The 14,294-nt window shown below is 48.3% G+C and overlaps 1 protein-coding gene across 1 annotated transcript in view; it reads right to left on the bottom strand.

Annotated features, from left to right (window-relative positions):
• The window catches only part of LOC110515949 (ankyrin-2), a 212,217-nt gene extending 198,754 nt beyond the window's left edge, over window positions 1-13,463 (bottom strand). Inside the window, exon 1 of the mRNA XM_036934328.1 lies at window positions 13,015-13,463. Within this exon, the coding sequence (XP_036790223.1) occupies window positions 13,015-13,080 (66 nt within the window). The 5' untranslated portion in view covers window positions 13,081-13,463. The remainder of the gene's footprint in view (window positions 1-13,014) is intronic.
• Window positions 13,464-14,294: the final 831 nt, after the last annotated feature.

Raw genomic sequence — 14,294 nt, 5'->3', positions numbered from 1 at the left:
GTGTGTGTGCGTGTGTGTGTGCGTGCATTAAGGTGCATTTAGCTGCTTCTGAGAAGTCCATTGATTTTTACCCTCTCTCTCTGTAACAGGAAGCAGTAATAATGAGGCCTTGAATTAATCATTTCAATATTTCCTAAAAAAATACCTCTCAGCCTGATACCACACCATCTAGTCTGATACCACACCACCTAGTCTGATACCACACCACCTAGTCTGTTACCACACCACCTAGTCTGATACCACACCACCTAGTCTGATACCACACCACCTAGTCTGATACCACACCATCTAGTCTGATACCACACCACCAAGTCTGATACCACACCACCTAGTCTGATACCACACCACCTAGTCTGATACCACACCACCTAGTCTGATACCACACCATCTAGTCTGATACCACACCACCTAGTCTGATACCACACCATCTAGTCTGATACCACACCATCTAGTCTGATACCACACCATCTAGTCTGATACCACACCATCTAGCCTGATACCACACCACCTAGCCTGATACCACATCACCTAGTCTGATACCACACCACCTAGTCATTGTGGAGGCTATATACAGGATATTACGGTACAGAGTCAATGTGGAGGCTATATACAGGGTATTACGGTACATAGTCAATGTGGAGGCTATATACAGGGTGTTACGGTACAGAGTCAATGTGGAGGCTATATACAGGGGGTACCGGTACAGAGTCAATGTGGAGGCTATATACAGGGGGTACCGGTACATAGTCAATGTGGAGGCTATATACAGGGTGTTACGGTACAGAGTCAGTGTGGAGGCTATATACAGGGGGTACCGGTACAGAGTCAATGTGGAGGTTATATACAGGGGGTACCGGTACAGAGTCAATGTGGAGGCTATATACAGGGGGTACCGGTACAGAGTCAATGTGGAGGCTATATACAGGGGGGTACCGGTACAGAGTCAATGTGGAGGCTATATACAGGGGGTACCGGTACAGAGTCAATGTGGAGGCTATATACAGGGGGTACCGGTACAGAGTCAATGTGGAGGCTATATACAGGGGGGTACCGGTACATAGTCAATGTGGAGGCTATATACAGGGTGTTACGGTACAGAGTCAATGTGGAGGCTATATACAGGGTGTTACGATACAGAGTCAATGTGGAGGCTATATACAGGGGGTACCGGTACAGAGTCAATGTGGAGGCTATATACAGGGGGTACCGGTACAGAGTCAATGTGCAGGCTATATACAGGGGGTACCGGTACAGAGTCAATGTGGAGGCTATATACAGGGGGTACCGGTACAGAGTCAATGTGGAGGCTATGTACAGGGTGTTACGGTACAGAGTCAATGTGGAGGCTATATACAGGGTATTACGGTACAGAGTCAATGTGGAGGCTGTATACAGGGGGTACCGGTACAGAGTCAATGTGGAGGCTATATACAGGGGGTACCGGTACAGAGTCAATGTGGAGGCTATATACAGGGGGTACCGGTACAGAGTCAATGTGGAGGCTATATACAGGGTGTTACGATACAGAGTCAATGTGGAGGCTATATACAGGGGGTACCGGTACAGAGTCAATGTGGAGGCTATATACAGGGGGTACCGGTACAGAGTCAATGTGGAGGCTATATACAGGGGGTACCGGTACAGAGTCAATGTGGAGGCTATATACAGGGTGTTACGATACAGAGTCAATGTGGAGGCTATATACAGGGGGTACCGGTACAGAGTCAATGTGGAGGCTATATACAGGGGGTACCGGTACAGAGTCAATGTGGAGGCTATATACAGGGGGTACCGGTACAGAGTCAATGTGGAGGCTATATACAGGGGGTACCGGTACAGAGTCAATGTGGAGGCTATGTACAGGGTGTTACGGTACAGAGTCAATGTGGAGGCTATATACAGGGTATTACGGTACAGAGTCAATGTGGAGGCTGTATACAGGGGGTACCGGTACAGAGTCAATGTGGAGGCTATATACAGGGGGTACCGGTACAGAGTCAATGTGGAGGCTATATACAGGGGGTACCGGTACAGAGTCAATGTGGAGGCTATATACAGGGGGTACCGGTACAGAGTCAATGTGGAGGCTATATACAGGGGGTACCGGTACAGAGTCAATGTGGAGGCTATATACAGGGGGTACCGGTACAGAGTCAATGTGGAGGCTATATACAGGGGGTACCGGTACAGAGTCAATGTGGAGGCTATATACAGGGGGGTACCGGTACAGAGTCAATGTGGAGGCTATATACAGGGGGTACCGGTACAGAGTCAATGTGGAGACTATATACAGGGGGTACCGGTACAGAGTCAATGTGGAGGCTATATACAGGGGGTACTGGTACAGAGTCAATGTGGAGGCTATATACAGGGGGTACTGGTACAGAGTCAATGTGGAGGCTATATACAGGGGGTACCGGTACAGAGTCAATGTGGAGGCTATATACAGGGGGTACTGGTACAGAGTCAATGTGGAGGCTATATACAGGGGGTACCGGTACAGAGTCAGTGTGGAGGCTATATACTGGGGGTACCGGTACAGAGTCAGTGTGGAGGCTATATACAGGGGGGTACCGGTACAGAGTCAATGTGGAGGCTATATACAGGGGACACAGGTACAGAGTCAATGTGGAGGCTATATACCGGGGGTACTGGTACAGAGTCAATGTGGAGGCTATATACAGGGGACACAGGTACAGAGTCAATGTGGAGGCTATATTCATGAGGTACCAGTACAGAGTCAATGTGGAGGCTATATACAGGGGGTACCGGTACAGAGTCAATGTGGAGGCTATATTCATGAGGTACCAGTACAGAGTCAATGTGGAGGCTATATACAGGGGGTACCAGTACAGAGTCAATGTGGAGGCTATGTACAGGGGGTACCAATACCGAGTCAGTGTGGAGGCTATATACAGGGGGTACCAGTACAGAGTCAATGTGGAGGCTATATACAGGGGGTACCAGTACAGAGTCAATGTGAAGGCTATATACAGGGGGTATCAGTACAGAGTCAATGTGAAGGCTATATACAGGGGGTACCAGTACAGAGTCAATGTGAAGGCTATATACAGGGGGTACCGGTACAGAGTCAATGTGAAGGCTATATACAGGGGGTACCAGTACAGAGTCAATGTGAAGGCTATATACAGGGGGTACCAGTACAGAGTCAATGTGAAGGCTATATACAGGGGGTACCAGTACAGAGTCAATGTGAAGGCTATATACAGGGGGTACCGGTACAGAGTCAATGTGGAGGCTATATACAGGGGGTACCGGTACAGAGTCAATATGAAGGCTATATACTGGAGGTACCGGTACAGAGTCAATGTGAAGGCTATATACAGGGGGTACCAGTACAGAGTCAATGTGGAGGCTATATACAGGGGGTACCAGTACAGAGTCAATGTGAAGGCTATATACAGGGGGTACCAGTACAGAGTCAATGTGGAGGCTATATACAGGGGGTACCAGTACAGAGTCAATGTGAAGGCTATTTACAGGGGGTACCAGTACAGAGTCAATGTGGAGGCTATATACAGGGGGTACCGGTACAGAGTCAATGTGGAGGCTATATACAGAGGGTACCAGTACAGAGTCAATGTGGAGGCTATATACAGGGGGTACCAGTACAGAGTCAATGTGGAGGCTATATACTGGAGGTACCGGTACAGAGTCAATGTGGAGGCTATATACAGGGGGTACCGGTACAGAGTCAATGTGGAGGCTAAATACAGGGGGGTACCGGTACAGAGTCAATGTGGAGACTATATACAGGGGGGTACCGGTACAGAGTCAATGTGGAGGCTATATACAGGGGGGTACCGGTACAGAGTCAATGTGGAGACTATATACAGGGGGGTACCGGTACAGAGTCAATGTGGAGGCTATATACAGGGGGGTACCGGTACAGAGTCAATGTGGAGGTTATATACAGGGGGGTACCGGAACAGAGTCAATGTGCGGGGGCACCGGTTAGTCGAGGTCGTATGTGCATGAGTTATTAAAGTGACTGCGCATAGATGATAACTGAGAGTAGCAGCAGTGTAAAGGGGGTGGGGGGGGGGGGGGGGGGGTGCAAATAGTCTGGGAAGCAATTTGATTAGATGTTGTGGAAATTGCGGATTGCTCCTTCAACGTTTAAAGTCCTTGCATTGGTGTGGTGACTGTGGGCTTCTTGGTGACGGTTAGTGTGTGTGTCTGTAGCCAGAGAAGAAAACAGCTTTGTGTAATGTTTCATTAGGAATCTCTTCCTGTTAGAGGCCATCACACCACTCCCAGTGGACACACACAGCTATTGGGACACAGAGAGAGAGAGATACAGAGAGAAAGAGAGAGAGACAGGCAGAGAGACATAGAGAGAGAGAGAGAGAGAGACAGAGACAGAGACAGAGAGAGAGAGAGAGAGAGAGAGAGAGGAAAAGGAAGAGAGGGAGAGAGAATAGTGTGTGTGGTATGTGATGGACGTAAGAGAAAGATTGATGGTTAGAACCTCACCCAGAGAGAGAGAGAATAGGTAGGTGGGTGTAGGTAGGAGAGGGAAGAGGGATGTGGACAGGGTGATGAGGAAGGAGAGGGAAGATGGATGTGGACAGGGTGATGAAGAAGGAGAGGAAAGAGGGATGTGGACAGGGTGATGAGGAAGGAGAGGGAAGACGGATGTGGACAGGGTGATGAGGAAGGAGAGGGAAGATGGATGTGGACAGGGTGACACCAGCAGGTGTATCTCACTGATCATCTCCAAAGCCAACACCTCATTTGGCCGCCTTTCGTTCCAGTTCTCTGCTGCCTGAGACTGGAACGAATTGCAAAAATCTCTGAAGTTGGAGACTTTATTCTCCCTCACCAACTTCAAACATCTGCTATCTGAGCAGCTAACCGATCGCTGCAGCTGTACATAGTCCATCTGTAAATAGCCCACCCAATCTACCTACCACATCACCATACTGTTTTTATTCTATTTACTTTTCTGCTCTTTTGCACACCAGTATCTCTACTTGCACATCATCATCTGCTCATTTATCACTCCAGTGTTAATCTGCAAAATTGTAATTATTCGCTCCTATGGCCTATTTATTGCCTTACCTCCTCATGCCTTTTGCACACACTGTTTATAGACTTTCTTTTTTCTACTGTGTCATTGACTTGTTTATTGTGTTATTGACTTGTTTATTGTTTACTCCATGTGTAACTCTGTGTTGTTGTCTGTGTCACACTGCTATGCTTTATCTTGGCCAGGTCGCAGTTGCAAATGAGAACTTGTTCTCAACTAGTCTACCTGGTTAAATAAAGGTGTTCTCAACTAGCCTACCTGGTTAAATAAAGGTGTTCTCAACTAGCCTACCTGGTTAAATAAAGGTGTTCTCAACTAGCCTACCTGGTTAAATAAAGGTGTTCTCAACTAGCCTACCTGGTTAAATAAAGGTGTTCTCAACTAGCCTACCTGGTTAAATAAAGGTGTTCTCAACTAGTCTACCTGGTTAAATAAAGGTGTTCTCAACTAGCCTACCTGGTTAAATAAAGGTGAAATAAAATGAAAAGGCTGGTTCCAGGAATAAACTAATAAATTATCTAATAAATTAGATAAAAACACTCCTGGTCCTAGTTCTGGGTTGTACTACCAGATGGAAACACTCCTGGTCCTAGTTCTGGGTTGTACTATCAGATGGAAACACTCCTGGTCCTAGTTCTGGGTTGTACTACCAGATGGAAACACTCCTGGTCCTAGTTCTGGGTTGTACTATCAGATGGAAACCCTCCTGGCCCTAGTTCTGGGTTGTACTACCAGATGGAAACACTTCTGGTCCTAGTTCTGGGTTGTACTATCAGATGGAAACACTCCTGGTCCTAGTTCTGGGTTGTACTACCAGATGGAAACACTCCTGGTCCTAGTTCTGGGTTGTACTACCAGATGGAAACCCTCCTGGTCCTAGTTCTGGGTTGTACTATCAGATGGAAACGCTCCTGGTCCTAGTTCTGGGTTGTACTACCAGATGGAAACGCTCCTGGTCCTAGTTCTGGGTTGTACTACCAGATGGAAACCCTCCTGGCCCTAGTTCTGGGTTGTACTATCAGATGGAAACACTCCTGGTCCTAGTTCTGGGTTGTACTATCAGATGGAAACACTTCTGGTCCTAGTTCTGGGTTGTACTATCAGATGGAAACACTTCTGGTCCTAGTTCTGGGTTGTACTATCAGATGGAAACCCTCCTGGTCCTAGTTCTGGGTTGTACTATCAGATGGAAACCCTCCTGGTCCTAGTTCTGGGTTGTACTATCAGATGGAAACCCTCCTGGTCCTAGTTCTGGGTTGTACTATCAGATGGAAACCCTCCTGGTCCTAGTTCTGGGTTGTACTATCAGATGGAAACCCTCCTGGTCCTAGTTCTGGGTTGTACTATCAGATGGAAACGCTCCTGGTCCTAGTTCTGGGTTGTACTACCAGATGGAAACGCTCCTGGTCCTAGTTCTGGGTTGTACTACCAGATGGAAACACTTCTGGTCCTAGTTCTGGGTTGTACTACCAGAGGGAAACACTCCTGGTCCTAGTTCTGGGTTGTACTACCAGATGGAAACCCTCCTGGTCCTAGTTCTGGGTTGTACTACCAGATGGAAACACTCCTGGTCCTAGTTCTGGGTTGTACTACCAGATGGAAACACTCCTGGTCCTAGTTCTGGGTTGTACTACCAGATGGAAACCCTCCTGGTCCTAGTTCTGGGTTGTACTACCAGATGGAAACACTCCTGGTCCTAGTTCTGGGTTGTACTATCAGATGGAAACACTCCTGGTCCTAGTTCTGGGTTGTACTACCAGATGGAAACACTCCTGGTCCTAGTTCTGGGTTGTACTACCAGATGGAAACACTCCTGGTCCTAGTTCTGGGTTGTACTACCAGATGGAAACACTCCTGGTCCTAGTTCTGGGTTGTACTACCAGATGGAAACACTCCTGGTCCTAGTTCTGGGTTGTACTACCAGATGGAAACACTCCTGGTCCTAGTTCTGGGTTGTACTACCAGATGGAAACACTCCTGGTCCTAGTTCTGGGTTGTACTACCAGATGGAAACACTCCTGGTCCTAGTTCTGGGTTGTACTACCAGATGGAAACACTCCTGGTCCTAGTTCTGGGTTGTACTACCAGATGGAAACACTTCTGGTCCTAGTTCTGGGTTGTACTACCAGATGGAAACCCTCCTGGTCCTAGTTCTGGGTTGTACTACCAGATGGAAACACTCCTGGTCCTAGTTCTGGGTTGTACTACCAGATGGAAACACTTCTGGTCCTAGTTCTGGGTTGTACTACCAGATGGAAACACTCCTGGTCCTAGTTCTGGGTTGTACTACCAGATGGAAACACTCCTGGTCCTAGTTCTGGGTTGTACTACCAGATGGAAACCCTCCTGGTCCTAGTTCTGGGTTGTACTACCAGATGGAAACACTCCTGGTCCTAGTTCTGGGTTGTACTACCAGATGGAAACACTCCTGGTCCTAGTTCTGGGTTGTACTACCAGATGGAAACACTCCTGGTCCTAGTTCTGGGTTGTACTACCAGATGGAAACACTCCTGGTCCTAGTTCTGGGTTGTACTACCAGATGGAAACACTCCTGGTCCTAGTTCTGGGTTGTACTACCAGATGGAAACACTCCTGGACCTAGTTCTGGGTTGTACTACCAGATGGAAACACTCCTGGTCCTAGTTCTGGGTTGTACTATCAGATGGAAACACTCCTGGTCCTAGTTCTGGGTTGTACTATCAGATGGAAACACTCCTGGTCCTAGTTCTGGGTTGTACTATCAGATGGAAACACTCCTGGTCCTAGTTCTGGGATGTACTACCAGATGGAAACACTCCTGGCCCTAGTTCTGGGTTGTACTACCAGATGGAAACCCTCCTGGTCCTAGTTCTGGGTTGTACTACCAGATGGAAACACTCCTGGTCCTAGTTCTGGGTTATACTACCAGATGGAAACACTCCTGGTCCTAGTTCTGGGTTGTACTACCAGATGGAAACCCTCCTGGTCCTAGTTCTGGGTTGTACTACCAGATGGAAACACTCCTGGTCCTAGTTCTGGGTTGTACTATCAGATGGAAACCCTCCTGGTCCTAGTTCTGGGTTATACTACCAGATGGAAACACTCCTGGTCCTAGTTCTGGGTTGTACTATCAGATGGAAACACTCCTGGTCCTAGTTCTGGGTTATACTACCAGATGGAAACACTTCTGGTCCTAGTTCTGGGTTGTACTACCAGATGGAAACACTTCTGGTCCTAGTTCTGGGTTGTACTACCAGATGGAAACGCTCCTGGTCCTAGTTCTGGGTTGTACTACCAGATGGAAACACTCCTGGTCCTAGTTCTGGGTTGTACTACCAGATGGAAACACTCCTGGTCCTAGTTCTGGGTTGTACTACCAGATGGAAACACTCCTGGTCCTAGTTCTGGGTTGTACTACCAGATGGAAACACTCCTGGTCCTAGTTCTGGGTTGTACTACCAGATGGAAACACTCCTGGTCCTAGTTCTGGGTTGTACTACCAGATGGAAACACTCCTGGTCCTAGTTCTGGGTTATACTACCAGATGGAAACACTCCTGGCCCTAGTTCTGGGTTGTACTACCAGATGGAAACACTCCTGGTCCTAGTTCTGGGTTGTACTACCAGATGGAAACACTCCTGGTCCTAGTTCTGGGTTGTACTACCAGATGGAAACACTCCTGGTCCTAGTTCTGGGTTGTACTACCAGATGGAAACACTCCTGGTCCTAGTTCTGGGTTGTACTACCAGATGGAAACACTCCTGGTCCTAGTTCTGGGTTGTACTACCAGATGGAAACACTCCTGGTCCTAGTTCTGGGTTGTACTACCAGATGGAAACACTCCTGGTCCTAGTTCTGGGTTATACTACCAGATGGAAACACTCCTGGCCCTAGTTCTGGGTTGTACTACCAGATGGAAACACTCCTGGTCCTAGTTCTGGGTTGTACTACCAGATGGAAACACTCCTGGTCCTAGTTCTGGGTTGTACTACCAGATGGAAACACTCCTGGTCCTAGTTCTGGGTTGTACTACCAGATGGAAACACTCCTGGTCCTAGTTCTGGGTTGTACTACCAGATGGAAACACTCCTGGTCCTAGTTCTGGGTTGTACTACCAGATGGAAACGCTCCTGGTCCTAGTTCTGGGTTGTACTACCAGATGGAAACACTTCTGGTCCTAGTTCTGGGTTGTACTACCATATGGAAACACTCCTGGTCCTAGTTCTGGGTTGTACTACCAGATGGAAACACTCCTGGTCCTAGTTCTGGGTTGTACTACCAGATGGAAACGCTCCTGGTCCTAGTTCTGGGTTGTACTACCAGATGGAAACACTCCTGGTCCTAGTTCTGGGTTGTACTACCAGATGGAAACACTCCTGGTCCTAGTTCTGGGTTGTACTACCAGATGGAAACACTCCTGGTCCTAGTTCTGGGTTGTACTACCAGATGGAAACACTCCTGGTCCTAGTTCTGGGTTGTACTACCAGATGGAAACACTCCTGGTCCTAGTTCTGGGTTGTACTACCAGATGGAAACACTTCTGGTCCTAGTTCTGGGTTGTACTATCAGATGGAAACACTCCTGGTCCTAGTTCTGGGTTGTACTACCAGATGGAAACACTCCTGGCCCTAGTTCTGGGTTGTACTACCAGATGGAAATGCTCCTGGTCCTAGTTCTGGGTTGTACTACCAGATGGAAACCCTCCTGGTCCTAGTTCTGGGTTGTACTACCAGATGGAAACCCTCCTGGTCCTAGTTCTGGGTTGTACTACCAGATGGAAACACTCCTGGTCCTAGTTCTGGGTTGTACTACCAGATGGAAACACTCCTGGTCCTAGTTCTGGGTTATACTACCAGATGGAAACACTCCTGGCCCTAGTTCTGGGTTGTACTACCAGATGGAAACACTCCTGGTCCTAGTTCTGGGTTGTACTATCAGATGGAAACACTCCTGGTCCTAGTTCTGGGTTGTACTACCAGATGGAAACACTCCTGGTCCTAGTTCTGGGTTGTACTACCAGATGGAAACACTCCTGGTCCTAGTTCTGGGTTGTACTACCAGATGGAAACACTCCTGGTCCTAGTTCTGGGTTGTACTACCAGATGGAAACACTTCTGGTCCTAGTTCTGGGTTGTACTACCAGAGGGAAACACTTCTGGTCCTAGTTCTGGGTTGTACTACCAGATGGAAACACTTCTGGTCCTAGTTCTGGGTTGTACTACCAGATGGAAACACTCCTGGTCCTAGTTCTGGGTTGTACTACCAGATGGAAACACTCCTGGTCCTAGTTCTGGGTTGTACTACCAGATGGAAACACTCCTGGTCCTAGTTCTGGGTTGTACTACCAGATGGAAACACTCCTGGTCCTAGTTCTGGGTTGTACTACCAGATGGAAACACTTCTGGTCCTAGTTCTGGGTTGTACTATCAGATGGAAACACTTCTGGTCCTAGTTCTGGGTTATACTACCAGATGGAAACACTCCTGGTCCTAGTTCTGGGTTATACTATCAGATGGAAACACTCCTGGTCCTAGTTCTGGGTTATACTACCAGATGGAAACACTCCTGGTCCTAGTTTTAGTTTTAGGTTATATATAATTCATAACAGATTACACAAACAATCCTAAATCTAATTTCTGAGATTCCATGAAGATGGCTCCTCTCGTGCGTGCGTGTGTGTGTGTGTGTGTGTGTGTGTGTGTGTGTGTGTGTGTGTGTGTGTGTGTGTGTGTGTGTGTGTGTGTGTGTGTGTGTGTGTGTGTGTGTGTGTGTGTGTGTGTGAGAGAGTGTGTGTAGCTCTGCAGTACATTACTGGAATCTAATTAGACTGAGAGACTGAGTGCACTGAGACAGGAAACACACACATACTCCACCATTTCATAAATCAGACGCCTACAGGGCTGAAAGGGAGAGAAGGATGGGGAGGGGACGTTGGGTAGGAGAGGAGAGGGGCTGGGTAAGAGAGGAGAGGGGCTGGGTAGGAGAGGAGAGGGGCTGGGTAGCAGAGGAGAGGAGGGGTTGGGAGGAGAGATTGGGTAGGAGATGGGAAGGGAAGGGAGGTTGGGAGGAGAGGAGAGGAGAGGGGTTGGGTAGGAGAGGAGAGTTTGGGTAGGAGAGGAGAGGAGGGGGGAGGTTGGGTAGGAGAGGAGAGGTTGGGTAGGAGAGGAGAGGAGAGGAGAGGTTGGGAGGAAAGGTTGGGTAGGAGATGGGAAGGGAAGGGAGGTTGGAAGGAGAGGAGATGAGAGGGGTTGGGTAGGAGAGGAGAGTTTGGGTAGGAGAGGAGAGGAGGGGGGAGGTTGGGTAGGAGAGGAGAGGTTGGGTAGGAGAGGAGAGGAGATGGGAGGTAGGAGAGGAGAGGTTGGGAGGAGAGGAGATGGGAGGTTGGGAGGAGAGGAGAGGTTGGGTAGGAGAGGAGATGGGAGGTTGGAGGAGAGGTTGGGAGGAAAGGAGATGAGAGGTTGGGAGGAGAGGAGAGGTTGGGTAGGAGAGGAGAGGTGAGGTTGGGTAGGAGAGGGGAGGTTGGGTAGGAGAGGAGAGGTTGGGTAGGAAAAAATATGGGAGGTTGGGAGGAGAGGTTGGGAGGAGAGGGGAGGTTGGGTAGGAGAAGAGAGGTTGGGTAGGAGAGGAGAGGTGAGGTGAGGTTGGATAGGAGAGGGGAGGTTGGGAGGAGAGGAGAAGTGAGGTTGGGTAGGAGAGGAGAGATTGGGTAGGAAAGGCGAGGGGAGGTTGGGAGCAGAGGAGAGGGGGTTGGGAGGGGATGTAGGGAGGAGAGGGGAGAGGAGGGGAGGCGAGGGGAGGCGAAGGGAGGTTGGGAGGGGAGGTTAGGGAGGGGAGTTAGGGAGGAGAGGTTAGGGAGGAGAGGTTAGGGAGGGGAGGTTAGGGAGGGGGCATCAATTAAACTGGAGGGCAGACACACAGTCCAGTTACACACATTGTCTGTATAACTCATCTGACCATGACATCTTCTTTTGTTGACTCTCTTAAAGAGTACATTAAACACACACCTCATCAACCATTAAAAAACCCTAATGGAGAAACACTGTAACCTGATCATGCTCATCCCACTAAAACGCCCACCAAATCAACCATTAAAACCCTATTGGAGAAACCATACAAGACCTATTAGGCTGGATAGCCTAAACATTAGGCGGATATGACCTCATCGGCCTACTACAGATTCCTATCTGTCTTTGACCATCACTTCGAACTGACGACGATATGATAATCACACCTGCGTGCAAACAGACCGCTCACAGAATATCGACACTTTACCCCCGCCGGTCACCGGTTGGACATAATGGGCAGCAGTCCACCTGGCCGTAGCTGTAAAACGCATTATAACGGTACGGGACGCACTGTCCTAAACTAAAGTCCCTCCTCTAGACTCTGGTTTGCGTTGCGGGGCCCGCATGCAGACAGACAGGTGCAGCGTGTCTGACGGGACTCTCCTACTGGGCCATAAAGATGTATGTATTGTAAACAGTGTAACCTTATTTGGAGTCTAAAAAAATATTGGAAAATGATCGTCCCGCGTTTGAATCTAGTTGTTCCCAGGCCTATAGAGGCAGTGGAGTCGGCCTAGGAAAGCCTACCTGCAGGTTGTGCTGTTGATAAGCATCATCATTACAACACATCGTTTCATTTTTTTTTTTAATTGAAACGACAACATCAGTTCACCTACAGGATATAATCAATAATAATAATAATAATCGGGATTGTCTGTTGTGTTTCGCTGTGCACCTAAACGGAACTCGGTGAAATAGGTGGTGTAAATAGGACAACGCCTTTTAAACGGACTATCCCCTCTCCGGAGTCCGCATGCACGCAGCACGAGAAGAGCGACAGAGTGTGCTGTGCTGCGCGGTGTAGACTACCGGGAGGGAGGGTGAACAGGCAGCTACATTCGCTCTGTATCGTCAATACGGCTGATGTCGCCTAGTCTACTACAGTGTTTGTAGCGGTTGTAGAGAGCAGAGACCCACCTGCCGAATGCGGTTCTTGTGCGGCGGTGTCCCTCCTTCCGGGGACGTGCTACTTGACGAAGCCATTTTCCGTCGTTCTGTCTCGGTCGCGGTCCGGTGTCTCTGGCGTAGCTATGTGTTTCTCCTGGTGCTCCTTGACGTTCCGTCTCCCCCGACCACCGGGATGGAGAGGCAAGGTCTTCTTGACCGTGCGAGATGGGGCTTCGGTCGGCCTCAAAATCCACAGGGCTCGGGGATGCCCCGGTTCGTCATGATACTGCGGCAGCGTTGTTTTTTTTTTCTTCAGTTAAAAAATCTAAGTGTCTATAAGACAAGGAAAGCGTTACTGAGGGGCGGAACGAGTGTTCCCCCTTTCAGAAGTGCGCACGAGTGTTGTCTTCCTAGCCTACTACAGCCTCTCTGTGCGTGAATCTGCGTGTTTGAGAGAGAGGAGAGAGAGAGAGAGGAGAGGAGAGAGGGGGGAGAGGAGAGAGAGAGTGAGGGAGAGGATAGAGAGGGAGAGAGAGAGAGAGAGGAGAGAGAGAGACATAGAGAGAGAGAGAGGAGAGAGAGAGACAGAGAGAGAAAGAGAGACAGAGAGAGGAGAGAGAGAGAGAGAGACAGAGAGAGAAAAAGAGACAGAGAGAGGAGAGAGAGAGAAAGAGAGAGAGAGAAAGAGAGACACAGAGAGAGAGAGACAGAGAGAGAGAGAGAAAGAGAGAGAGCACTCCGGACCCCCTCCTGATAGTTTGCTCCACTGTTTTGCTTCTCTTCCCTCCCTCCTTCTCTGCAGTAGCTAGTTGCTCTCAGCTGTCAGCCCTGACAGACTCGACACAGATTGAATACTGTGATTAATATTTCAGTGACAACAGCAATTGTATTTGAATTTCATAATTTTGAATTTGTATTAGGATATTGAATTTGAATTTATATTGCAAAAAAAATTGAATTTGTGTTGCAAAAAATGGAATACGTGAATTCATAAATTGAACTTGTATTTCATGATTTGAAACTGTGTTGAATGAATATTGCATTCCGTTTTAAATTTTAAATGTAATTTAATATTCAAACTAACTATTTATTCTCTAAATTTAGATTCAAAACCAGAGACTACATCCTGGTAGTTTTTCCTCCAGGAAAGGTAGAGAACAGAATCAAACACTCTGTGGTAAACAGAAGTTAGCTATACAAACAGAGTGGTACAGAGAGAGGAGGGGCAGGAAATCGGAGAGAGATGGAAGAGGAGAGAGGGAGTGGAGGATATACGGGAGAGGAGAGAAGAAGAGGAGAGATGGAGAAGA

Source organism: Oncorhynchus mykiss, chromosome 10 (assembly GCF_013265735.2).
Source record: "Oncorhynchus mykiss isolate Arlee chromosome 10, USDA_OmykA_1.1, whole genome shotgun sequence".
NCBI classification, from domain to species: Eukaryota; Metazoa; Chordata; class Actinopteri; order Salmoniformes; family Salmonidae; genus Oncorhynchus; species Oncorhynchus mykiss.
Note: the sequence above shows the minus strand (reverse complement) of the source record. Positions and strands in the feature narration are given on the sequence as shown.